General features: G+C 57.3%; 1 protein-coding gene and 1 long non-coding RNA gene across 2 annotated transcripts; both read right to left on the bottom strand.

Annotated features, from left to right (window-relative positions):
- Positions 1-744: 744 nt before the first annotated feature.
- On the bottom strand, positions 745-5597 carry LOC117080398. Its single transcript, XR_004435815.1, has 3 exons — positions 5509-5597; positions 2784-2916; positions 745-831 (listed from the first exon to the last, which is right to left on the bottom strand). It is a non-coding gene; the product is annotated as an uncharacterized LOC117080398 (long non-coding RNA).
- A 920-nt stretch (positions 5598-6517) lies between these two features.
- PTH1R (parathyroid hormone 1 receptor) lies at positions 6518-26821 on the bottom strand. Its single transcript, XM_033205353.1, is given in 15 exon segments — positions 6518-7048; positions 7532-7573; positions 7656-7797; positions 8456-8550; positions 8836-8902; positions 9214-9274; positions 10753-10906; positions 11357-11552; positions 11744-11838; positions 12020-12048; positions 12051-12137; positions 12246-12356; positions 14310-14444; positions 16140-16242; positions 26567-26821. Coding segments are annotated over 15 exon segments (1779 nt in total). The 5' UTR covers positions 26642-26821; the 3' UTR covers positions 6518-6661.
- Between the last annotated feature and the right edge of the window lie 288 nt (positions 26822-27109).

The raw sequence follows: 27109 nt of genomic DNA, 5'->3' as shown, positions 1-27109 counted from the left end.
GACCCAGGTGCGGGGCCTCTGGGTTCTGACTCTTGCTGGGGAGGCAGCAAGAGGGCTGGGAGGAAGTCCCACCTAGGCTTGCAGAGCCAGGGACCAGGCAGGCCACCAGCCAGCATAGGGCCTTGTAACCACAGTGAGGAACTATGGGCTTGGGATCAGAGATAGGCACAATCCCTGAAGTCACAAGTGAAAACTGCCCAGCCTCAGGCCCAAGCCCCTCACTGCCTTGGAGGCTTCAACATGTGAGATGCCCGCTGACCTTCAGGCAGCCTCTCCATGGGGCTCTGAGCCTGGCCCAGGGCTTGCTACAGCGCTGCCCTCCCGCAGGAGCCCAGGGAGTGGGCCATTAGTGCAGCATGCTTCCCGAGGACCCACGTCATGCTGGGCACCGGGGATGCACCTGTGACTGACGACGACTCTGCCTTTGAGGAGCTGACCTTCCAGGTGGTCTCCAGATCTGTGCTGGGATCCAAGCCCCTTCCCTCAGACCAGTTGAAAGGCCTGGCTTCCCCATAACCGTCTGGCTGGGAACCACGTGGGGCCCTGAGAGTCCACTCAGGCTGATGAGCAGTTCCATGCAGCTGTGATTTCCCCGTTGTCCTCCCATGGCCACTGGGGGGCAGCAGGAGACGCTCGATGGGGACCCTGACGGGGCGTTGGTCCAAACGGCTCCTGCCAGCAGTGGGTCTTCTGTAAAGCAGGTCACTCCTCTGCGTGACGCACGCCTATCCTTTCCTGTGGGGTCTGTGTCATTTGTAAGTGACTGCTCATCAGAGACGATCCAGAGTGGAGTCTAGTCAGCCTGAGACCCAGAACAGCAGGGGCCGTGTCCTGGGAGAGGAGCTTCCAAGGCACTGCCAGGTGTGTGAGGTCCGGGTGGGGTATCAAGTTCCCGCCCAGCCCTGCCAGGTCAGCACAGCCTCTTCCCTCCTTGAACTGTGGGTGTAGCCTGCATATGCAGAGGGTGTGTGTGGGCAGAATGCCTGTAGCCTGGCTGGGAAAGGGCACCCCTGGAGGGTCAGGTCCTCTTGGCCCCTGGGCCAGGCCTGAGCTGGCATCCCCTGAATCTCCTGAACATCTACTGCTCGGAGCCAAGCAAGCTCTCAAGATGCCCAGTGTTGCCCAGGGACCATCCATCCAGGTGGTGGGGGCCTGCATGGGTAGCCGTGGGCATCCCACAGAGCGAGGGGGTGCTGTTGCATGCGGGGGCTCCTTTCTCGCTGGGCTCAGGCCTGCCCCAGGGCTCTGGCAGCTGTGGGCTGGGCAGGGGTGTCTGGGCTGAGTTTCCCAGCCAGCCTGCCCCTTCTGTATGTATTTACTGGTTTTCTTTAAATGTTCCCATTACTCAGGCCTCCAGCGGGCACTGAGACAGAAATAAATCCCGCAAGGCGGCCCGGCCAGAAGCCGGGAATCCAACTCCCCCTCAAAGACCGGAAGGGGCCCCTGTGCAGAGCATGCCAGCCCTCTGTGGCCCACACACTCCACACAGTCACAAATATGGCCACTCCCCTGCACACACACGTGCACATCCATGCCTTTACACACGTGTTCCCCCATGCAGACTCTTCACACACACACCGCACATGCAGGCATTCACACGCACCGCACACACTCAGGTTTGCCTCATACGCAGAGTTGCTTTGCACATGCATGCACACATTTCACACACATGCACACACACCCCGCTCATGCACACATTCCCTGACAGCCAGGTTCACACTCAGTTGTGACCACATACTGGGTTCACAAACGCAGCCATCCTCAAGACACTGGTGGGCGAGACAAGTGGGCGAGGCTGTGGAGGGTGCATGGAGGCCAGCCCTGTGCAGCTCGGGAGGAGCGTGGCCTCATGGGAATGCAGGCCCAGGGCTGCCAGGGCTTCTGAATTTTTAAGAGAAGTTGGAAAGCTGAATTTTTATGTGAAATATCCTGATTTTTGAATGTTGGCTCAAGATGTTGAAAATACTGTGGGTGCCAAACCAAACATGTCTATGAGCCAAATTCCACCCACAGGCGGCGTTCTTAGACCACGAGTCCACACACACACAAATAGACACACAGAGAGACATACACACACAAACACACAGACACAAATAGACACACACACATATACCCAAATACACAGACACACAAATAGACACAAATACACAGACACAGACACACAAATAGACAACAAATACACAAACATACACATAAATACACACATAGACATAAATAGACATATACAGACACGCAGACATAAATACACAAATATACACATACACATACATACATACACCAGCACAGACATGTAGACACACACTCAGACATAACAGACACATATACAAAGACACAGATATACACACACAAATAGACACACATACAGAAATACACAAATAGACATACAAATGCACACAGACACACAAAACTACATAGACACACTGGTACACACACATACAACCACACGCGCATAGACACACACAAATGGACATACAGGTATATCCAGACACACACATAGAAACACACATGGCCACACATACACAGGTACACAAGCACAGACACAGATAGGTACACAGACACTCATGTACACAAATACAAAGAAATACACAAGCAGCGCATGCATACAAACGCTTGCACATGGAGAATGACACCCAACGCGCCCCTCTCTCTTGCTGATGTATGGACATGAGTTTGTTGTGGGCAGGTTGTCTGACTGTGGCCTCTGGGTAAAGGCCAGGGTGCGGTCCATGCCAAGGCTGCTCCTGCCTGTTAAAAATGCTGGAGTAAGAAGAATCCACCCTCACCTGGCCTCCACTGCCTGCATGCCCGTGGCACTGAAGAGGGAGAGAGCCGGTCACAGGGGGCGGTCCTGAGGTTCTCTCACCTGCCCGAGGGAAGGAAGGGGTCCTGTACCTATCCTTGTCCGGGCCTGGTATCCTGTTGAGGAGCAAGGTAGGATCCTCAGCCCACTCAGGTCATGACGCCTGAGCAGGGGCCTGAGCTGTGAGAAGTTGAGGCTCAGAGAGGGGAGGTGGCTTGCCCAGAGCCACACAGCACACATCTAGAGCCAGCCAGGGCTCAGGTCCCTGCCTAGCTCTGGAGTCCCTTCCTCCTCTGTCCCTCCCAGCCAGTGGGACCAGTCTCTCAGGCAAGGTTTGTTTCAGTTGGCCATGGCAGCCTCGGGCTGGGATCATTCTCCTGGAGTTGGCTGAGGAGGCACCAGGGACAGGGAGTTGCACCCCCTCACCCCAGCACCCCACAATGGGTCCCTGCAACCAGACGGCTCTTCCAGCAATCCGTGCAGAGACAGTGCACTCTCAGATCCCCAGGGCAGGTCCATGTCCCCTCAGGCCCCCAGAGCAGGGCTGTGTCCTCCCAGACCCCAGGGAGGGAGGGGCAGGGTCATGTCCCTCTTGAACCTCCAGAGAACTCGGCCCCCTTTCCTGTTTGTCCACACCCCCTCTGGCCACCTCCCAGGTGGAGGGCTGAAGATTGTGGCCCCTCACAGCCCGTCCACTCCAGGCACTTGGGGCCCAGCTCAGTCCTTGCTCTCGACAGGGACTGGCAGGTTGGGGGTGGCAGAGCTCGACCCTATTCTGAGTTGGGAGCTTTGCATCCACTCAGCTTCCCCTTGAGGCTAGGCCTGTGTTCCAGGGCTGGACGAGCACCCCCAGGAGGTCCATTCCTTCCAAGGGCCTTAGGCGATCCTTCCTGCAGCCTGGACTGAGGGAGACAGGCCAGTGAGGGATGGGGCCGTCCATGTGTTCAAGACAGGTGGGAGCAGGACCTGGCCACTGTACCGGCCTGCCTTGGAGTCTGGGACAGCCTATAAGGCACCAGATCCTATAGCCAAGGAGACTGAGGAGTTGGGGTCTCCAGGTGCCCTCCTCCCTGCTGACCACCCCGCCCAGCTCTGCTAATGTTTACGTGTTCCCTGTGGCTTGGCCTTGCTGTGGGGCCTTGAAGGGAGAAGTGACCACCTGGATCCAGCCCCTGCTCAAGGCAAACAGGGTCCTGCCTGCCTGCCAGGCCTGCTGAGGGCTCCACCTCTGCTGCCAATACCTGGATGGCCCAGGTGGGGCTCTGAGGCCTCTCTGAGTGGAGGCCAGCCCTGGCCTGGGGGCTTTTAGTCTAAGGGAAGAGAACTGGTCCTAGCCTAGGGCACTTGGACTGAGGTGAGAGGTCCAGTCCTGTCCTGGACATCCAGACCGAGGAGAAAAATGGTGCCTAAGGGGGAGGCCTGGCATTGCCCTGCAGATATCCTCAAGGGAGGGCGGTCCTCCTCTTAGAGGCATCCAGCTGGTGTGGGAGGCCTGGCCCTGGCCTGGGGACACCAAACCTGAGATGGGGGTACCCAGTATGTCCTGGGGGCATTAGTTCAAAGGGGAAGGACAGCCCTATCTCGAGGGGAGTTCCATCTAAAGGGAAGGTGGTGACAAGTCTAATGGGGACGACAGCCCTGTCTTGGGGTGACCCTGTAGGGTAGAGGAGAGGCGCACCTCTGCTCTGGGGGGCACCCTGCCTGAGACAGAGACTCAGCCCTGACTTTGGGGTACTCAGACTGAGTGGGGAGACACAGCCCTGTCCTGGGATGTGGGTGGGGATTGGGGGGTCCCTGGTTGTAGGAAGAGACCAAACCCTGTTCTAGAGGGAATCCAGTCTGAGAGAAGAGGCCCACCTCCCCCTGGGGGGGCACCCAGTCTGAGGGGGAAGCCACAGCCCTGTTGGGGGGTGCCCAGTCTGAATGCTTCTGGGTGAATGGGCCTCATGGGCTTTATTACTTCAGAAACCTCCCGTTCAGACCCTGGAGAGCAGCACTGGACATCCCTGGGGAGGAGGGTGAGGGTCTGCCCTGCTGAGGTCTCCTTCCCCCAGCCAACTCTTGTTGCCCTCCCTGTCACCATCTCCTTGCCTGGCCACCTGCTTCCTGCCAGGCCACCTCTTCTCCAACCCCTGTGCAGCCTCCTCTTGTCTCCACATTGATGTGGGGCCTTTTTTTTTTTTTTTTTTTGAGGCAGAGTCTCGCTCTGTTGCCCAGGCTGGAGTGCAGTGGCTGGATCTCGGCTCACTGCAAGCTCTGCCTCCCGGGTTTACGCCATTCTCCTGCCTCAGCCTCCCGAGTAGCTGGGACTACAGGCGCCCGCCACCTCGCCCAGCTAGTTTTTTGTGTTTTTTAGTAGAGACGGGGTTTCACTGTGTTAGCCAGGATGGTCTCGATCTCCTGACCTCGTGATCCGCCCATCTCGGCCTCCCAAGGTGCTGGGATTACAGGCTTAAGCCACCACGCCAGGCCGATGTGGGGACTTTTTAAACATTCAGACCTTGTTGCTTTCTCTCTTGAACTTCCAGTGGCTCCCAGCCTGGCTCTGTGGCCCTTCAAGACTGGCCTATGACCCCCTCAACCATTGCATGGAGCTCTACGGGTGCACCAGGCCCTTGGACAGCCTTTGGTCCTGTCCGTCATCTGGAAGGGCAGGCAGGGCTGGGCCTGAGGCTGCTCAGCAGGCACCCACGCCTCCTAATGCCCACCTGAGTTTTTTGTCTTGGGCCTCCTGACCCCTCCCTTATGCCCTACGGGGTGTGTGTGGGCTGCTGGAGATGGGGTGCACTCCTGGGTGCTGAGTCCATGGAGAGGAACGAGGCGGACTGAGCAGATGGGAAGGCAGGGCGGGGCTCGTGCGGGGCTGTCTTCAGGCTGGAGCAAGAGCAAGAAGCTCATTCAGGCCAGAGCCTAGGGTGGGCACGCTGTAGGGTCAGTCCTCAGGGTGTTGGGCCAAGGGGCTCTGTGCCACTCTGGGGCCCACGAATGGCCCAAGGTGGGAGAGGGCAGGGTCCAGGGGGTAAGGTGGAAGGTAGGTATCAGGTGGGGACATTTAGTGACTGTCCCAGATGCATCATGAATGGATGTGTCCAACCTTGCAGGCCCCTGCCCAGCCAGCCCTCTGGGCTCAGATTCCTGGCTCCCCACAAGTCCTGAGCCAGAGCAGGGACCCAGCCCACCCTTCACCTGCTGGCCTGGTGCTCCTCCTGCAACCTCAGTCACGGAGGCATGTCAGGTTGTGGGTGGATGCTAAGGCTCCTGCGTGGAGGGCTCCCTGAGTGGCCACCGGACAGCCAGGAAAGGTCCACTCTGTGGCAGGGCTGTAGGCTTGGGGGTGTGGCCAGGGACCTGAGTTATCTGCCAGCAGCCCTGGGTGGCAGTGATGGGGGCCAGCAGTCAGAAGAGTTGGCCTAGAGGAGCCTGGTTCCCCACGGGGCCTCGGTACAAGTGTGGAGAGCAACTCCACAGCTGGCGGCAACGGAGGCTGAGGCTGGATTCCCTCATGGGTCCACTTGGCTGCTGTGTGACCCCTGCAGACTTGAGCCTCTCTGGGCCCTTTCTGCTGGATGCTACCATAGGTCTGATCCCTCCGGTTCTAAAGTGAGACCTGAGGATTCCTCCATGACTCATGGCCCTCCCCCCACAGCTTTCTCTGGCTCCCAGCCCCGCCCTCTTGGAGCAAGTCCCCAGTCTGGGCTACAGGAAGCCACACACCGCTTCCTTTTCCTTTTTTTTTTTTTTTTTTTCTTTTTTTCCCTGTTTTTCTCTTGGCCCCAGCTCTGAGTGGGCAACCATTCAACCACCCATCTTTGGTCCATCTGTCCATCCACCATGTCAGCAGGTCCAGCCCCCAGCGCCTGGTCACATGACTGTCTCCCACTCTTCCTGTAGCAGGGCGGGTGGCCGCTCAGGCCCAGAGGCCTCCTCGTCCAGGCCTGAGCAGGAGCCATTGAGGAACCCATCGTCCTTGGGAGCAGCCACGGCAGGTGGTGTGGTCTCGAGGGTCTCCAGGGCTGGGGCCCCTGGCTTGGCATGGCCAGGCAGCTGAGGGTGGCCATTGGTGGTGGCAGTGGGCAGTAGGCGGGGGCTGAGGGGCAGGCCCAGTCCCACACGGGGGCCGACGTTGGTCACACTTGTGTGGGACACCATGGGGCCATAGCTGTAGCTGCTGCTCCCGCTGCGTGCCTTGCGCTTGAAGTCCAGTGCCAGTGTCCAGCGGCTCCAAGATTTCTTGATCTCAGCTTGTACCTTGGGGCAGTAGGGGTGAGGCAGTCAGGTGTGTCTCCCAACCCCAGCGATGCCCCATCCCTGCCCCTGGACACCCAGCACGGAATGAAAACGGGAATGGGGGCTCCTGGGAAACTCCAAGGCCAAGTGAAATCCCATCCTCAGAACAGGGTGCTTGGTTGTAGGCAACTGACACACCCAGAATCTACAAGGTTCAGATTGCCCCAAAGGTGGCTGAGTCTTCCAATCTGGGTCAGAGAATTCAACCATGAGGCTGGGAAGGCACTTGGCTATGCCAAGTGTCTGGTGACCAAAGAGTCCCCACATCCTAGCACATCCTGAGCCTGCATCATCTGGAAAGACTTCTCTGCTTTCAGTATGTCCTCAGGGGTGTTCTTGGAGGAACAAAGAAGTAACGGGGTGGAAGAATGGAGAAATGAGCCTGAGGAAGCCTCTGGGGTATCTGCCCCACCCTGCCCTGCGCCAACACCGTCTCCTGCTTACCTCGCCATTGCAGAAACAGTATATGATGGCGACAAAAAATCCCTGTGAAGAGGGGTGTCTGGAATCAGGGCCTGTCCCCGGAACCCTTCCCACCCTCAGCCAGGCCAGGGCCAGCATTGCGCACCTGGAAGGAGTTGAAGAGCATCTCATAGTGCATCTGGACTTGCCAGAGCGTCCCTGAGACCTCGGTGTATGGTGTGGCCATGAAGACGATGTAGTGGACGCCAAAGAGGGGCATGAGCACCAGCGTGGATTTGAGCAGCTTCCTGGGCCAGCAGGGCAGGTAGGTCAGGGCCAAGCTACTTCCCCTTCAGCAAGCATCGTGCCACCCCCCACCCTGCCAGCCCCAGGCTCCGGAAGCTCAAAGGGACCCAGGGCTCAAGTCACCACAGGAGAACAACCCAGTTCACCTGCATGGCTGCCGTCCCGGCCAAGTGTTAATAGGGCCCCTTGGTTCTCAGCGGTGTCCCGGAGCGGACTTCAAATGACAGTCCTCCTGTCCCTGGGCCCTTCGCACCTGTGGAGCCCTCAGCTGACAAGCACTCCCCTCCAAGGTCGAACCTCACTATCCCACAGTCCACTCCTCAGGCTTCAGTTGAGCTGCAGCCTTCCTGGGGCCACCTACCGCCTACCTGTTCCTCAGACTCCCTGCAACCAACTCTTTGAGGAGAGGTTCAATTTGTCCCACCCTCACAGACTCCAGCTCTAGTGCAGGGCCTCATACAAGTGGGCAGGCTGGCTTTGGGGTGCCCCTAGGGCCTCCCATCACTGCTGGGCAGGCCAGGTGGGTGAGGACAGCCAGGGAGTCAGATGCTGGGTCCTTTCTCTTGCCCCAGGCTCGTTCATGGGGCCACTGTCTTTCCCGGGGTACATGGTACCGGGACTCAGGGACCCCTGAGGAGCCAGCAGGCATGGTGGGCTCACCGGTACTGCTGCCGCGTGTCACACCGGCCAGCGTTGGTCTCCCGCAGCTTGGTGGCGAGCACCCGGACGATATTGATGAAGAGGATGAAGTTGAGCTGTGGGGGTGAGGGGGCTGCGTCTGGAGGCTGCACCCTAGCGGGGCGGGGCAAGGCCTGGCAGCCACGGCCATAGGTTCTGCTCTGTCACTGCGTCTCTGGGTGGCTCCTTGGGCCCTTGGTTTTCCTTTCTGGGCTGGAGTATGGATCAGCTGGTCCTCTGGCCTCTGTGGCTCTAACACTGGGGTCCAGGAAAGCCTCCTAGGTCCCTGTCAGGGGCTGGTTCCGGGGGGCCCAGGCACACATCCCACCCTCCCCTGTGGCCAGCAGCCCACCCGTGCTTACCACAATGGAGGCCAGGATGGGCACCTGGATGATCCACTTTTTGTTCCCGGAGCTCAAGTCCCAGCACCTGGGGGAGGTTGAGGCATTAGCTCCCACCCCTCCTGTTCCCATCCTAAGACTGCCCACAGAGTCCCAGATTTGGTTTGGTGACATTAGCTGTTGAGGACACAGGGCAGGGGGGTTGGGTGTGGCGAGGCCTCAGGCCACCCTCACAGGCATCTTTGTAACTAGCCTCCTGTGACCCTGAGGGTGCTCCTGGCTCGAGGCTAGACTGAGAACTCCTGAGGCTGGGCCATTTGAGGCCCTCTCACATGCTTCCTGGAAGAAAAGGGACCCAGGGGTGCTTCTTGCCTGGGCCCCTTCTCCACCTGGACCTACCCGGTGTTGGCCAGGGTAGCTCTGACACTGACCCACACAGCCACGAAGACAGCGGGCAGACCTGTGGGCACAGAGGGGGACAGTGTGCAGGGCTGTGGCTACTGTCCACAAGGTCATCCCCCCTCATCCTTGATGACCCCCAGCTTACCCCACCATTGCCCTGAGCCCCTGACCCTGGGCACTTGGGCCACTTGGTGACAGAGCCACACTCTGCCATGTAGTGCCCTAACAGCCTCCCCTTGGGGCTCCAGCCCTCAAAACCCAGCTCAGCCTCTGCCCCCATCTTGGCTCCATATGCACACACATGGGGTACAAGGTAAAATATAATAATAAGGTATCACTAACTGATCATGCCCTGTCCATTTCCTCTGCAGAGGGCACTGCTTAGGACTTGCAGCTCCCATGGGGAGAGAGCCTATTTTCCGCATTTTTTTTTTTTTTTTTTGCCCCAGTACAGCACTCCCACAACCTGGTTTGAAAGGTCCCAGCCCTCATGGATGAGACTGGATGGGGCGAGAGGTTTTTGTCCCAAGCAGAGGCCACAGGGAAGCCTCGGTGTGTCGGTATGGCCTGGCCTGTGCCAGCTCAAGGGGCACATGGCATCTTTGGGTGAGCTGTGCCTCTGGGAAGGGAGCCCCAGGTCCTCCCCGACTGCACACCACCAAGTTGACTCTAGGCCTGGTCCACCCTTGGAGGGATAGGGTATGACCTGGATTTAGGGTAAGAAAAGAGCTGTGACATTCCTGTGCCCCAGGATCCTACACACTCCCAATCTGCATGTTGCCAGCCCACTAGGACACTTCCTAGCCCCAGAGCCTGCATCAGTTCCTGGGACCAGGCTCAGGTCTCCCCATCTGTGGGGCTTGTCACGGTGAGGTCAGGGTCAGGATGTATGTCGAGGGTCAGGCAGGTGGTGGCTGTTGACCTGCAGGCCTCTGGGTGCTGACTGCGGAGAGGGCTGCAGCCACCCGGCCCACCCCTCTGCAGTCTGGCCAGTTGTCCCGGAGCCCAGCCAAGCTCTGCAGCTGCCAACAATAATGGACAATTATCGGTAACTGGATCCCAGAGCCTGTAGGGGGTTGGGAGGAGTGCACGGCTCCAGCAACCCATTCTGCAGAGAGGCTGTGAAGCCCAGGTGATGCTGAGGTGTTGGGCCCACGGCTCTGGGCCATGGACCCCGCAGGCCTGCTGAGGCTGGCAATGGTGTGGGCAGATCCCAGTTCCAGCCCCAGGCTGACCTCTGACCCAGTATCCTACCCTGATCCTGAGTTGAATCTTGGCCTGATGGTCCCTCCTTCCACTGTCCTGGGCCCAGCCTCAATTCAGGTGAATCTAACCCCAGGTGAACCTGATCCCTGGCCAAGCCCTGCTGTTCCAAGCCTGGAATGGGGTCAGGATCACAGAAGGGCGGCAGGCCTCTCTCCTGCTGTTCCACTTGGGGCGGGATGTGCTGTGTGGGCGCCTCCCCCCAGGGGCTGCCCTCTCCGTCGCCCATGATCCCACCCCTGCTGGCGCCTCACTACCCGCTGTGCCGCGTACCCCAGCCGAAGACTGTGAAGCCCCACAGGTACTTCTTCTCTGAGAAGAAGGCCATGAAGATGAGGCTGTGCAGGTACAGCCCCTCCACCAGAATCCAGTAGTAGTTGGTGGCCAGGAAGTAAAGGAAGAAGGTCACGGCCACCCTGCAGCCCGCCTAAGAGACCAGCTGGTGTTAGAGGGCAGGGCCTGCCTCCCGGAAGTCAGGGCTGGGCTGGGGGGCTGGGGCGGCGGGAGGGGACAAGTGGTGCAGGCCAAACAGTCCAGGAAGGGGCAGGCTCCGCTTGGGGGCTCTCTCAGTGGGGTGTGGTGTCAGGGGCAGGAGGCAAAATGAAGAGGTAGAGTGGCTGGGGGGTACTGGGTTGAGGCAGGAGTCTTGATGGCAGCACGGGGCGTGTGGGACCCTGAGCCCTTGGCAGCAGGGTTGGTGGCAGAGCTGAGGGTTGCGAGGGACCCTGTGAGACAGGTTTCAGTGGCTGAAGCTAGTGGGGCTGGCAGGAGGCAGGCAGGGCGAGGGGAGGGCTGGGCTGGAGGGGGGCGGGGCGGGACCCCAAGAGGCCAGAGGCCAGTGGCGGCACTGGGAGCGGGCAGGCGGAGGGGCACTCACGTAGCCGGCAGTGGCGGTGGCAGGCGGCGGGGGCGCCTGGGCGATGGCACGCAGCTCCTCCTCAGTGAGGCGCTCAGCCTCATCGAGCGTGGCGCCAGAGTAGAGCACCGCGTCCTTGACGAAGATGCTCACGGCGCGCAGCATGAAGGACAGGAACAGGTGCATGTGGATGTAGTTGCGCGTGCAGTGCAGCCGCCTGCGGGGCGCGCGACATCACCGTGGGTGGGGGCACGGGGACGCATGGCAGGTGGGCATGGGCAGGAAGCTGGGCTGTGTGCGGTAGGTAGGGACACCCGCTGGGGGTGATGGGTGCAGGGAAGGGGTTGCATCAAACCTCGGCCACCACCCCCTCCTCCACCATGTCCCGAGGCCTCTCGCCCCGCCCACCTAAAGTAGGCCAGGATGAGCACAGCTACTGTGAGGGACGCCAGGGACACGGAGTAGCCCACGGTGTAGATCATGCCCAGGCGGTCAAACACCTCCTGTGCGGGGGGGAGACACAGTCAGATCCCTGGGACCCAGGGTTAGCATCAGGGTAAGAGCAAGAGGTCAGGGTAAGGTTGCTGGAGGAGTCAAGGTTAGGAATCAGGGCTGGGTCAGGGGTCACCCGTGGGGTGGGAGTGAATTTATCCCGGTCACATTGGGGAGGAGAAAGGCTCGCACCCGTTCACGAGTCTCATTGGTGAGAAATTGACACACTCGCTGTAGTTGGCCCACGTCCTGTTGTGCCCAGGCACCAGCTCCCAGCTGCCATTGCGGTCACAGCGTCGGTAGGCATGGCCTGCAGGTCCATGGGAGGTCAGGGCAGGCAGGGAGGTCTGGAGGCACCGAACCCCTAGCTCCAAGTCTCAGCCTCCCTCTGATCCCCACCCCTTCCAGCAGGCCTCACCTTTGTGATTGAAGTCATAAATGTAGTCCGGACAGGGCACAGCCACCACCTCACCTGGTGCCCCCAGCGGCCAGCACAGAATGTGGTCCCATTCAGGCAGGCAGGGCCGCCCTGTGCCCAGAGACAGATAGGGTAGGGGATACCAAGGGAGAGTCAAGGCCATGGTTAGTGACCCAGAAGGATGAATACATCAGTGTGTGTTTTTTTTTTTAGATGGAGTTTCGCTCTTGTTGCTCAGGCTGGAGAGCAATGGCGTGATCTCGGCTCACTGCAACCTCCGCCTCCTGGGTTCAAGCAATTCTTCTGCCTCAGCCTCCCAAGTAGCTGGGATTACAGGCATGCGCCACCATGCCTGGCTAATTTTGTGTTTTTAGTAGAAATGGGGTTTCTCCATCTTGGTCAGGCTAGTCTCAAACTCCTGACCTCAGGTGATCCATCCACCTGGGCCTCCCAAAGTGCTGGGATTACAGGTGTGAGCCACCATGCCTGGTCCATCAGTGGTTGTTGGTTCCTGCAGGGACAGGTGTGCCCCAGGCAGAAAAATTCAGGCTTTGGAGCATTCTGGAGAAAATATATTTCTGTGCCCTGCACCCAACTGGCCTCATAGAATTTACTATGGCCTCTGGGATACAGGTACTGGCACTGGCCCCATTTTCCAGATGGGCTGACAGAGGCCAAGAGAGGTAGGCAAGTTGCTGAGGTCATACAACACAGGGCCCTGTCCTCTTCAAGTACTCAACCCCAGGCCAGGCCTCTTGCCTTTCTCTCTGCTCTTGGAACCACTTTCCAGGTGTCCTTGAAGAAGAGCAAGTACCCAGACTAACTCTCCCTCAGCTGGGAGGCTCCCTGTGTGCCCCTTCCCCTGGGACCATGGACAGGAGGCAGGAGGTCTGGTTTTTAGTGCCAGCTGGACTCCAAGTTGCTGCTGACCTCACGCAGGTGTTCCCGGTCTTTCTATTTCCATTTCCTCATTGGGAAGTTGGGATTAACCACATCGGTCCACGCTTCTACCACCACCCAATGCCTGCCCTGAGTACCTGCTGTGAGACTCCCACGGCCACTGCTGGGGGAGATACGATTCCCCAAATCTCAGTGCTAATGGTGGGATTCAAAGTAGGGTGGCATCCCACTTTGGAGACCCAGCCTCACTGCAGGGAGGCTAAGTGATCTTGGAGGTTCCCCAGCCTCTGGATCTTCCACATTCCACTCCCAGCTTACAGCCCCCTTCTCTCTCTCTGTAGGGCTCCAACCACAGGACTCTCCAGCCACCCTGGAAGGCTGCCTCAATGGCTGGACCCGCCCTGGCTTGGTGAAAGGCTCTCTGTCCTGGGCGCCATATTCCCAGCCCCACCCAGCCAGGCCCACAATTCCCTCTGGTCCCCAGGGAGCCACAGGGTGACCACAGCCTCCCAGATGTGGCCCATCTGGAATCTGCTGCCCACCCGGCCGGTTCAAACTGGCCCTGTGGCCAAAGCCTGGGCTCTGTGTCTACCTCTCCTCATCTGCTTCCCTCCCTTCTCCTCTCCCCGACTTGTCCCACTGCCTCTGGCCCCACCCTCTGCCACTGCCCTCCTCTCTTGCTCTATTTCTGTGGCCTTCCCCACTATGTGTCCCCGTGTACCTCCTCTGACACACTGAGCCCTAGACTTCCGTGTGTGCCTCCTGGTCCCCTCTGTCTCTATGACTGTCTCTCCCTGCGTTTCTGTTGATCTCTGTCTCCATGCCTCTCCCTGTCTTTCTCTATGTGCCATTCTCTCTCTGTCTTTGTGTATCTCTCCCTGCCTCTCTGTCCCCCAGGGTTCTCTGTCATCTCTCTCTCCATGGATGGGGCCGTAACCCTGGGTCCACTCTTGGCGTGGTGCTGGCAAGTTCTCTGTTCATCTCTCTCTGAGGCCTGAGCCATTCAGCTCCCCTTCCTTCCCACTAGACTCTGTCTTTTCCCAGCCCCTTGCCTTTTACTTTCTATAAGAGCCAAGAAGCATGTGCTCATATGACAGGGACAGTGCAATGGGGGTGGGCGGATCCAAGCCCATGCCAGCTGGATGCATGGAAGCAGAGACATACCTCGGTACCTGCTGCCAGTGGGTGCCTCCTTGTCCTCCTCAGACTCGGGGTAGAGCTTCCCAGATGGCTTATCTTTCCTGGGCTTCCCTGATGTGGACGTAGATGTCCATCCCTTGTCTGATTCCATTATGTTGGCTGGAGAAACCAGGGTGGTAATGATGGCTGTCAGCTGTGCTACAACAGGAGACCCGGGGTACTCTTCAGCCTCAGACTCCCCCTTTGTACAATGAGGGGGTTGTCTCCTGCCCTGCTGACACCCAGGCTGTTGGGAGATCTGAGACGATGGGTGAGGAGGTGTTTAACAAAGTGTAAAGTGCTTGCCAGGTGAAGTAATAAGAGGAGGTGGAGACTGTCCCCCAGGGTTGGAATGGGAGTGCAGGATCAGCTAGTGGAGTGAGCACTAAACCTGGGCAAGACAGAACAGAGGCGGTATCCTCCCACCCAGGAGTCAGGAGTGGGGGCCAAGGCCACGCAGCAGTGAAGGCCCCACCAGGGGGCGCACGCTGAAAGCAGACAGAGTGGGTGGAGATGTCAATGGACAGGTTACATGGCGAAAATGAAGTCTGGCCTGAGTGCTGTGCAGGTAAAGAAGCTGGTGGTGAGAAGACAAGAGCAAGGTGGTACAGTCAAGAGTGGACAGAGAAGGCCACCCCATCCCCTGCCCTGGACCCTCAAGTATGTGGTTCACAGCTTCCACAGTGGCCCTGGAGATGCCTCATCTGAGATGGAGCCTGGCCTCTCTTCTCATTGGAGAGATGCTGGAGGTCATTTTTTTTTTTTTTTTTTTTGGACAAGGTCTCTCCAGCCTGGAGTGCAGTGACATGATCACGAATTACTGCAGCCTCAAACTCCTGTGCTCAATTGATCCTCCCATCTCAGCCTCCCCTATAGCTGGGACTACAGGTGTGCACCACCACACCTGGCTAATTTTTAATTTTTTTTTAGAGATGGGATCTCACTATGTTGCCCAGGCTGGAGAGGTCTTTCTTCCTAGCCATAAAGTCTTCCTCATTTTCTGACTTGTATTCCTTCAGCCACCGCCCAAGCTAGGCCCCACTGGCCCTCACATGTCGGGTCTGTGGCAATGATGGGAAGCTGAGTCCAGGCAGCCTGGACTGGGATGAGAATGACTGTGCTCATTTTCCTGCCTCCACCCTCGGGCCTCAGTGTGGGGATGTGGGTAGCAGGATCCGGTAGAGCAGGAAGAGAGAGGCTCCATGGTAGATGGTGAGGGGCAAAGAGAGGCTCCCTCCAGGCTTTCACAACCAAGAAGAGGGGCTGGGTTCAGGACCCAGAGTGAGGAGGCCCACCTGACCCCCCAGATCTCGATGTGACTGGGAGCCACTGCTGGGGCTAGCATCGGTGGGGCTGTGACTGCAGAGACCATGTGAGTCTCTGTGAATGTGAGCAAAATCTGTGTGCCACAGAGTGTGTGTGTCATTGTGTGCTTGTGTTCTGGGCGTGCACCAGCCTCAACCCCTGCAGAACCCTAAGGGCTTGTCAGGGGAGGAAGCTGCGCCTCTCCTTCAGTCAGTTGGGGTCTGGGCCTCTTCAGTTGATGAGATTAACCCGACAGCCATCAGTTTGAGCGTTGGTGGTGGGCAACACAGGGACCTGAGCTCAAGACTTAGGACAAGCCAAGGATGCCCGAGCCTGCTGACTCCACTCTTGCACCACACACCCCACTTCAGTCCTCACTTCGGCCTGGCCCCCTTTACCTGAGTCCACCCCCACAGAGAGCCTTCACCTGGCTCTGTATCCTGGGTCCCCCCTCGACTGGCCCCTCCCTCACCTGGCCTCATCCCCAGACCCTCTTCCTTTGACCCCCACCTGGCCTCTGCAGGACCTCCTTGAGCCGTTTTTCACACTGGGCCTGAGCACGGTGCAGCAGGAAGATCTGTTCCTCTTTAGTCATGACGTCATCTGCATCCACCTGCCAAGCCGAAGGTCAGACCACAGGCAGGACTTTCTGGCGCAGCAGCAGGTCCCAGAGACATCCCAATTTCCCAGAGGGATTACCCCCTTTCAAAAGGCCCTGACTCTAGAGGGAAGGTGGGGTTTCCCCTGAGTGTGGAGAATCTGCTCTATGGAGCTCGCACCTTACAGATGGGAAGCTGTGGCTCTGACGGGTAGGGCCTGCCTGATCGAAGGGAAAAAGGGTGGGGGGCTGTCTCCTGCCTGCCCGCCAGTAACCCTGTAGGCTGCAGTCACTGATATTCTCTGTCCAGTCCTTTCCCCAGGGGTACATGGGACTGGAATGGAATGTCCCAGGATGGATCCACATAGGATCCCGGCTGCCTGCTGGGGACGTGAGTTGGGGCCGAGGGGTGGATAAGGAGTGGTGAACTCTGGGGAGACAAACCCAGCCTGGAGTCCTTCAAGTACTGGCACCCTGGGGGGCCTTGGGAGTCACCAGTTTCCATCTCGGCCCAGCTCCCCAGTCAATGCTGTCCCCAGTGAATGGTGAGTGCCTCAATGCCTCCCCTCCTTACAATCCCGAGAGAGAGAGAGAGAGAGAGAGAGAGAGAGAGAGAGAGAGAGAGAAAGAAAGAAAGGATAGAGGAACTGCTGGCACGCGGCCTGGGTTCGGCTGGGCACTCCGGTGCTGGCTGTGGGTGGGAGTCCCTCTCATTCCACTGCTTATCTGGGAGCTCCCTCCATCCAAGCCGACTCCGGAGTTCTGATGACACTCAGGCCCTCACTCCTGCTATTCTCTGCCTGGAATGTCCTTTTCCTTCCCTCCAGCCTGCACACCCTGGGCCCTGGCTGTCACCCACAGGGACTCACTGGCCTCATTATAAGGAAATGAAATATGCGGGTGGAGGCTCACCCCTGAGCAGGTGGCTGCTGAGGGGTCTGAGCCTCTGTCCTCTGACTTAGGAGAAAAGGAGTCGGGGTAAAGGCAGCATCCCGCCCCGGGAACAGCTTGGTGTGCCCAGCCCAGCCACTCCCGTGAGTGTGACCCGCAGAGGTTAAGGCGGTCTCTGATACCTCCCCAGGGCGGAGCTGTGAAGCCCTCAGCCCCATCCCTCTTAATTCAGGGCCGTGTTTCCTCCGACCCTTGGGCAGGGGTATGTCCCCTGAGATGACCCCCTCCACCCCTCTCCCAAAAGGCTACGTCTCCTCAGCTCCGGGGCAGAGCCGCATCCTTCAGACGCGCTGTGGCGGGGCCGGGGCCCTGCAAGTTTGAGCGTGGCTGTGCAGGGCGGGAGGACCCAGAGGAGGCAGGGGAGGAAGGAGGCGGGTCGGAGATGGGGCGGGCCAGGTCAGGGAGCCTGGCTGCAGGGAGAAGTTAATTGACCGCGTCTCTTGGCGGCAGCAGCGATGGCTTCCAGAGCCAAGGAGTCTCCAATTGGCTCCGCCGGCCTCGGGTTCTGCTGGTTCCACTTAGCGGAGCCGCGTGCGCGTCCCTCTGCGTGCGCGCGCAAGTGGCGGCGCATCCCGAGTGGCCGGCGCGTGCACTTGTGTGTGCCCGTCCGTGTGCGTTCTCACGTGGAGACTGTCCAGCACGTCAGTGTGGGGCGCAAGCCGGACGTGTTTGTGAGCTTGCACGTGCACATGTATTTCTGGGCATAGGGCGGCGTGTGCGTGTCTGTGAGTGAGGCGGCAGCTCCTTAGCCTTTGAGTCTGTGGGTGGCCTGTGCTTCTGGTGTCTCTGGGGGCTGAGGTGGACCCTGAGATCTCAGCTGGACCACTGCTGTGGACCCCAGGAAGGGCTGGAACAGATCCCCACGTGTTGGCGGCTGGCCTAAGCTCCTCTATCCTAGTCCCTTTGCTTCCACAGCTATGGCTGAGCCGGCTGGGGTAGAGGTAGACAGAATGACTGGATGGTTTAAGGGAGAACAACTTGGACTTGCCAGGATCCAGGGGCCTCCAAGACTAACCTGAAGCTCTCCCTGTGCCTCTTACATGGGGGATCCATGCTGCTGAGGGGGCTGATTCCTGCTCACCCCACTCCATTTACAGCACCCATTCACTACCATTTCCATCGTTGCTACTAGTACCTCCATCAATAACCATCATTACTGTCACTAACACCAACACCAGCATCACCAGTCCCTCCCAGTATACTACTACCACCACCACTGGCATCACCATTACCACCATGAGCACTACTGTAACCATCAATATAACCACCATCACCACTATCCGCACCATCACCACTGGTACATCACCAGCACCACTGCCACCACCTCCAGCATCACCAAGGCAACATTAGCACCATCACCAATACTACCACCTGTCCAATAACTACCATCTACACTGCCTCTGCCATCTTGTTGTCTTACCCCCTCCCCACTATCCTCCTCCTTCTGCCACCTCCACCCCTCTCAAGACAAACCCATTGTGCTGTATTTTCTTTAGCTGATGGAGAGCTCTGGAGTGACTGATGGAGGCTCCCACCCATCCCTAGACACTTGCTGACTCACCAGGCCTCCCAACAGACAGACCAGCCTACTGATATGACTGGGGGTCACCCCTGATGGCCTAGACTACAGGCAGGTAGTCAGGGCTTGAAAACTGCGTGGCCATTTGGCAGACTGACCGCTGAAACCTGACCAACACACCCCTCACTGGCTCAAGGAATTGGCTCAGCCTCTACCTCCTGCTGTTGGCTTTACCTTCTCCATGGCCAGGAGGAGGCACACCCCTTTGTCTGGAGTTGGGATGTTCAGGAGAGGAAAAGATATGTGCTTCCAGCACGCATGGCTCCCACACTCCTTCATTCATCCATAGGAGTGGTGGCCCCACCTCTGGCCTCCCTGAGCTTCAGGACCTATTTCTCTGTTAGCACAGTCATTGCAACAAGAATAACTCATATTAAAGTTAAGGAAGCACTTTCCCAAGAAGAGGAGGACAACCCCACACCAAGTGCACTACCCCTCCAAACCTTAGCTCACAGCTCCATGCCTGGAACGCCCCCACTCCTGTTCACTCCTCTCTCCAGCTGTGCCCTCCTCTTCAAGGAGATTCTGCCACCAGCCCCAGAGTGTGAATCCCACCTTCACCCTTGACTGGCTTCGTGTCTGAGAAAGTTGCTTAACCGGTGTGCCTCAGTTTTCCTGTAAAATCAGGGTTAATAATAGGGCTGTTGTTGGCCAGGTACGGTGGCTCACACCTGTAATCCCAGCACTTTGGGAGGCCAAACCAGGCGGATCACCTGAGGTCAGGAGTTTGAGATGAGCCTGACCAACATGGAGAAAGCTCATCTCTACTGAAAAATACAAAATTAGCCGGGCGTGGTGGTGCATGCCTGTAATCCCACCTTCTCGGGAGGTTGAGGCAGCAGAATCGCTCAAACCCGGGAGGTGGAGGTTCTGGTGAGCCAAGATTGTGCCACTGCACTCCAGCTTGGGCAACAAGAGTGAAATTCCGTCTCAAAAAAAAAAAAAAAAAAAAACAAAGGCTCTTGTGAAGATTAAATGAAGCACTTCACAACAAGCCTGTGCAGGGGTGAAGCTCAGGAAAAGCTGGTTGCTATTGTTGATACTGTGAGCAGCAGCAGCAGCAAGTCACACCCCCGCCATGTGCACCCCTGCTGCCTGGTGACATGGGTGCTCCCAGCCAGGCCAGGGACTGGGGGAGATTATCTCATCCCCATGGTGAGGGGCAGATGGGAGATGGAGCCCCAGGGAGGACTGAGGGCAGGGACCACAGGAGGACCTGCCAGATAAGGTGTTCCTGGCAAGCTTTTGGGATGGACGGATATCCCAATGGCTCCTTGCATTTCTGAAACCACTCTGGACTTACATTAGGATTCCAGGTTACTGCCAGAGCCCCCACGCTTGAGCTTAGGAGGAAAAAGGACCTTCTCCTCTGCCTCTGCCCTGGCTGAGGAGGCCTTATCTCCTGGGGATGAAGGGGAAATGCTGACAGCTGTAACTCGTCTCAGCCTGGCATGCCCCCTTGTCTGCTACTCCCTTCTCCCCGCCCCTCCCACCCTCTCCCCCTTGAAGAGTTCCTGTCTTCTTGGCCCAGCGCCAGGGTGCACAGGACTTAGGCTTGCATCTCCTTAGATCCAGCGGATCTGCACATCTTGGGACTCAGGGGTAAGGACTGAGGGACTGGGGCTGGGCTGTGGCCAGGAGTTACTTAGTTCATACCACCACTTATGGGCTACCCAGCCCTATACCAGGTGTCCCATATCCCCCCAACACTCTTCCTATGGTCCTGATGAGGGCTGACTTAACTCCCCCAACCCAGCCATCGCAGTACTTGGCTCCAGTACCCACCACTGTAGCACATCCTCCCCATGGTCAGCAAGGAGCTTTAAAATGCATGCCTCCTGCACCTTCTACCACATCCCCATCTTACAGACAGGGACACTGAGGCCAAGAGTCACAGAAAGAGGAGGGCCAGGGATGGAGCTAAGATCTGCTTGACACTGAAGCAGCAGCCCTGGAAGAAGGGAAAGAGAGGAGGAAATGCCCAGCCACACGGGTACCCTGGCACTAGCCACGGTATCATCTTTCCACAATCCTGGATTTTAGCTGCTGCATTAAACAAGTCTCCCTTTGCGGACCTCCTAGGGCAGCCTCCCCAAAGCCGATTCAGGAGCGGAGGTGGGTAGACATAAAGGTGACGGTGATGCCGGTGATGGCAGCTTGTCCCCAGCTGTAATGGGTAGAGGACAATTGGGCTCTGGTGTTGGGAACAAGGCCGTTGATGCTTCCAGCACAGCCAGAAGGAGAAAACCCTGGCTAACAGGAGACCCCTTCGTGACCTCCTGGCCTTCCTACAGCCCTCCTCCAGGTTCTACTACTGGGACCCATGCTGGCACCCCTGGATGTCTCCTGTGCCAGCTGGCTGGGACTGCTCCCCCACCCCTGCTGCCCTCTCTCTGTCCGGCTGGCCTGAGCAGGCTCCTCGTCCTGCCCCACCACCGCTGACAAGTGCTGACTTTTCCTCCCCTTCGCCAGGCCTTCCTGAACAGGCTGCCTGTGTTTGGGGCTGGGAGGGGCTGGGGGGGAAGAGGCACTATGACGCCTCTCATCCCAGCCAGCCAGCGTGGCCGCCTTCGGGGCAGGCAGTGGGATGGAGCCTGGGATAGCGGAGTTGGCTGCTAGGACCTGGTGGATCTTCACAAGCAGCCCCTACCTGGGCTGAGGAATCAAGGCCCAGAAGAACAGTATGGCCTAATCTAAGCCATCGCTTGCTCAGCAGAATGGGATCCCACTAGGTCTCACCTCAGGCATAAGACTGGCCCCAGAGTTGGGGCTTTTAAGGGTTTGAAGGTCTCTGATGTTTCTGCAAACCTGAGCAAACCTTTGCGCCCTTCTCCCAGTCACACTATATTTTGCAGACAATTTCAGAGGTCTGCAAAACCCTCGCCCCACCTTTTCTTTTTCCTGAGGACTCTCCTTCTGAAATAGCTGCCTTCCTGATGTGGTGGCTGGACCAGGGAGTGTCCCCAGAAGGCCCACAACAGGAATCTGGGGGAGGCTACTTGACGCCTCATTAAAACATTCCGAAGAAAACCCAAGTTCCTGGGAGGGCTTGGCCCCCCTCCTACTGCTCTGTCCATAAGCCCTTTCAAGAGCTGAGGTGAATGTGTTTAAGGGCAGGTGATATAAAAAGGTTCAACAAATCAATACGAAAAAGACAAATAACCCATAGCACGATGGTTAATGGCCCTGAGCAAGCTCTCACTGTAAAGCCCAGAAGTCACTGGTAATCAGCAAATTAAAATGACAAGAGACACCATTTTTCACCTATCAAAGCAAAGGTGAAACACAAAGAATCCTCCTAACATCCTATGAGACAGTGGGCATGGGGAGAGAGGCCCTCCTGGTTGGTCTTGGTGTTGTATAAGTATAAAGCAGCACAAGCCTTTCAGAGGGCTATTTGGCCATGCTATTAAAATAAAAAATGTGTGTATTCTCAGACCCAGCAATGACAAAATCTAGAAATATCCTACTAGGAAATAGTCACATGGGGACACCAGAGGGCATTTCAAGGAGCTTCCCTGCCACCATCTGGAATCACGCACACATAGACATACACACAAAATATGCAGAAATGATCTAAATATACATTCCTATGGACTACTTAATGAGTCCCAGGTTTTGGAATACTATGTAGCATTAAAAAAAAATTCATGTTTACTGAAATGAAGATCTCTAAGACACACCTTTATGTCAAAATATGTATGTGGCAGAGCCCTATCTAGAAACCGATGCCATTTATTTAAAAACAACCAACCAGACAAATAGACAATAATGAAACTATCTACTTGATATGTACACAAAAACGTACCATTTGGAAACACACAGAAAGAGGAAGGAGAACGCCCCTCTACCCAAACCGCTAAAAATGGTTTTCCCTAGAAGGGAACTGGGGCTTGGGAGTGATCAAGGAGGGCTTCTGTTTAATTTTTATTGATTGACTCTTTTTTTCTTTTCAGAGACAGGGGCTCACTCTGTCACTCAGGCTGGAGTGAAGTGGCGTGATCACAGCTCATTACAGCCTTGAACTTCTGGGCTCAAGCAATTCTCCCTCCTCAGCTTCTCAAGTAGCTGGGATTACAGACTTGTTTGACTCTTTTATAAGAACATATTCATATATCAGTTGTGAAGTTAAAAATAACAAAATAACAAAAGGATTTCTTTTCTTTTCTTTTTTTTTTAACAGAATCTCACTCTGTTGCCCAGGCTGGAGTGCAGCGGTGTGATCTCAGCTCACTGCAATCTCTGTCTCCTGGGTTCAAGCGATTCTCCTGCCTCAGCCTCCCAAGAAGCTGGGATGACAGGCATGTACCACCACGCCTGCCTAATTTTTGTATTCTTAGTAGAGATGGGGTTTCACCATGTTGGCCAGGCTGGTCTCGAACTCCTGACCTCAGGTGATCCACCTGCCTCGGCCTCCCAAAGTGTTAGGATTACACACGTGAGCCACTGCACCCGGTCATTATTTAATTTTTAAAAAAGAAAGAAAAAGAGAAAACCCAGAGTGAGATATGAGGATCTCCTGCCAGCAGCAAATCTCATGCTGCTTTGGAGGAAGGAATTCAGTGCAAAGGTCTAAAGATCTGGATTCAAATCCTGCTGTGCCACAGACTCACTGTGTGACTCTCAGGGCCCTTTCCCGTAGAAATCACTGGGTGAATGGATGAAATGAGAAAAAGATCTGTGACAGTTTCTAGCTCAGAATCTGGGGACAGCCACTGTTCTGTACATGTTGGTTTCTTCCTGTCTTTAAAAGCAAGCAACCGGCCGGGCGTGGTGGCTCACGCCTGTAATCGCAGCACTTTGGGAGGCTGAGGCGGGCGGATCATGAGGTCAGGAGATCGAGACTATCCTGGCTAACACGGTGAAACCCCGTCTCTACTAAAAATACAAAAACAGCTGGGCGTGGTGGTGGGCGCCTGTAATCCCAGCTACTTAGGAGACTGAGGCAGGAGAATGGCATGAACCCGGGAGGCAGAGCTTGCAGTGAGCCGAGATTGCACCACTGCACTCCAGCCTGGGCCACAGAGCAAGACTCCGTCTCAGCAACAACAAAAAAAGCAAGCAACATGGCCAAGCTGCCCCCGGAGCAGGCTGGAAAAGGTCCCACACACTCCCAGCCTGTGAGTCCACACCACAGTCTCTTGTGAGTCCTACCCAGGGGTCACATCTTCACATTCAAGGCCTGCCCCATGCTGAGCTCCAGCTTCTCTTGTTGCAGTTTCTCCTCCACATGTGTACATGCATCCTTAGGAGGACGCATCCTCAAGGACAAGAGTGACACTTTGCCTCCTGCTCACAATCTGTGGGTCCATCCCTTCCTCCAAACTCCACCCTCCCAGACCCTCAGGCTCCCAGGTAACTATTTCCTGTACAGCAGAAGATGGACCAGCTGAGTCTGGCCACAACCAGTGCCCCCCCGATGGAATGCTCTTTGGCCCCCAAATGTGAGGTCACTGGAGATGCGAGCCTGGTCTTGGGACCAGCTGGGCAGATAGCATACAGGTTTGGTGACTGGCCACAATGAGGTAAGGTTGGTGGGCTTGAGGGGCATAGGTGCAGATCTAAAGGGGTGCAGTAGCCCTTTGGGCTCAGGAGAGGGAGCTGGGAGGCTGCCAGCTTCTTGCTGGCCCCAGATGAGTCCAGGGGGCCCATAGGATATTGGATGGGTGAGTAGGCTGCCCCCGCCCTTCAGTCCCAATATTCTGGCCCCAAAGCCAGGGAGTGGCCAGTGAACTCACATGCCCCAACAGGGTCCTGGGCAGACTAAGCACTGGCATCTCTCCTTCTACCCTCAGACATGGGCCAGCGTGAAGCCAGGAAGATTCTCTGCATATATCCCAGCTTCCCTGGAGAGCAGTGGGGCTCTGGGTACCCATACTCCATACACACATAGAGGTACAGGGCTTGGCACTGGGTTGGCATGAGATAAATAACGGTCATTGTGGTTGTGTGATTCGGACCAGTTAAAAATGGGGACAATGACCTTCCTCCAAGGGTGATTGGAAGGATTAGACTAGCTAATGTATGTGAATTGCTTAGAACAATGGCAAGTAGAAAGCCCTACAGAAGCATTTATGAAATACACATATGAAAACAATAGGCCCGGGTGCACAGGCGCTCACAAAGGCACACACAAACACACACAACTGCGCCTGCAAGTCATGCACCCACAGCTTCAGACACTGAAGCTCACTGTGAACTCACACGGGGACTCAGACACTCACAATCACACAGACCCAGATGAACACTATGCCCAGAGTCCCACAGAGCCCTGCTCTGACACATAGACTTACTCTCAGGACACCCACACCCATCACCCTGTCTACCCCTCAGACCATCACACACCAAACTCTGGCGGGGGTGGTGGTGGCTCTATCCCCTGGCATTTGTCAGTACTTGGAGTGTCTCTGCAGAGGGTGTTGAGCTCTTCTGAACCTCAGTTTCCCCATCCACAAGACCTTGTATGGGGCTGTCTTTGGTGGGGAGCCTTTGCTGGGGCCAGAATTGTGAGGGTGTAGGCACAGGTAAGTGGGAAGTGCTGAGGACCACAGAGAAAGGGACAGCCTCTGATGCTGGGATTCTCAGGCAGATGTTTCTTCCAGGCCCTCTTTTTTAGAGATGGGGCAACTGAGGCATGGAGAAGGACAGCCCAGGCTTACACAGGCATCACGCAAAGGTGGAGGAATTCCAGGCTCCTGGGAACCGCCTGGAGCTCTGCCCTGTGTAGGGAGCTGCTGCTGGTTAGGAGGAGGAGGCTACCTGACTGCAGCACTCTCTAGCAGGCAGATGCCCCCACTGGGGAGCAGGGAGAAGGGGCTTTGAAGTTAGGCGCACAGGCAGACAGCCTCCTCAGGAACTGGCTGGTCCCAGGGGATGGGATTGCTGTGGAATAGGACTGAGGGTCTGAGACAGCCCCCTTCCGAGAAAGTGGCCCCCAGACCCTGACCCGGAAGGAGGAGGTGCTGCCCACTCTGCGTCTCCAGCTCTCTGCCTTTGCCTGTCTCTCCCTGTTTTTCTTTGCTGTTCTTGGTCTGTCCACCCCTCTAGCTGGGGGGAATCTCTCCTCCCCACCCGGCTTTGTCTCTGTCTCTCCTCTCCCTCTAGCCTTCCCAACCATTCCGCTTTTAGGTCCCCACTCTCAGGGAGTGACAGTCTTCCCAGGGGTCTCCTCACTTCTCCACAGGGTATGCTGTGCTTCTCCTACAGGGGTGCACTGTGAGGTCAGTCTCTCCTTTAGGGACCTCCATCGCTCCTCCATGCCACACCACACCCACCTCCTTGGAGAAACAGCTTCTACCCTGGGTGAAGCCAGACATGTGTGCATGTGTGTGTGTGAGGGCTGGAGGGGCCCCCTAAATCCTACCCCCTGCCTGGATGATTCTGACCTCAGACCTACATTCCCCGTGTCCGGGACTGCAACAAAACTTGCAGAAAACAGAGGTCCCCAAAGCAAAGTCTGTGGGAGTACATAGCAGGGCCAAAGCCCAGCCTTCTGCTGGGTCACATTGTCATCTTCCAGGGAGAAACAGCCATGGTGCTCACAGAAGCAGAGGATGGGGAAACCTCAACCACAAATTTCCAGATTTGGGACCCCAAACGAGGCTTCAGAAATAGGGAGGCTTCAGGCAGCTGGAACCCACAGTCCAGACATCCCAGAGACAGCAGGCACCCAGGATCCTGGATCAGAGGGGACTCTCACTTAAAGTTCTAACTACTAGGGGAACTCAAGACTGCGTGCCTTAGACCTATCTCGCGGAACCCAGGGTAAGCCCGCAGCCTGTCCTGGAGTGTTGGCGGCGGGGGACTCACCAGCGCGTACGCGGAGCTGAGCACGGGGCAGCAGAGCAGGAGCGCCAGGCCGGGTGCGATCCGGGCGGTCCCCATCGCCACCGCCTAGGGCCGCGTCCCTCGGGGCAGCCGCCGCCGCCGGCCCTGGTGGTGGTAGGGGGTGCAGAGCTGCGTCAGGCCGGCCGCCCCGCCCACGCCCCGGCCTAGGGGACCCCGGCGTCCCGGCGGCCCGAGGCCCCGGGGCCCGGCGCGGGGCCCATGCGCTGAGGGCGGGCGAGCGAGCGAGCGAGCAGCGCAAAGGAGGGAGGGAGGGAGGGACAGAAGGGAGGGAGGGAAAACCGGAGGCCGGGCGGGCGGCGGGCGGGCGCCGAGCGCTGCGGAGCGGCCCGTCTGCCTCGGAGCGGAGAAATCACATCCATAGGCCGGGCCCCCGCCCCCGGCCCGCCCCCCGCCCCCCTCCCGCGCCGCCTTTTCTTTCTTTTTTTTTTTCTTTTGGGGAAATGGGAGCTGTGGCTTCGCCCCACGCCCAGTTGGGGGAGGGGGCGGGGGAGGGGTCGGGGTCGC

The sequence above is a fragment of the Trachypithecus francoisi genome, unplaced genomic scaffold, assembly GCF_009764315.1.
Source record: "Trachypithecus francoisi isolate TF-2019V2 unplaced genomic scaffold, Tfra_2.0 Lachesis_group0, whole genome shotgun sequence".
NCBI lineage: Eukaryota > Metazoa > Chordata > Mammalia > Primates > Cercopithecidae > Trachypithecus > Trachypithecus francoisi.
The sequence above is the reverse complement of the archived record's forward strand: the minus strand, read 5'-3'. Positions and strand labels throughout refer to the sequence as shown.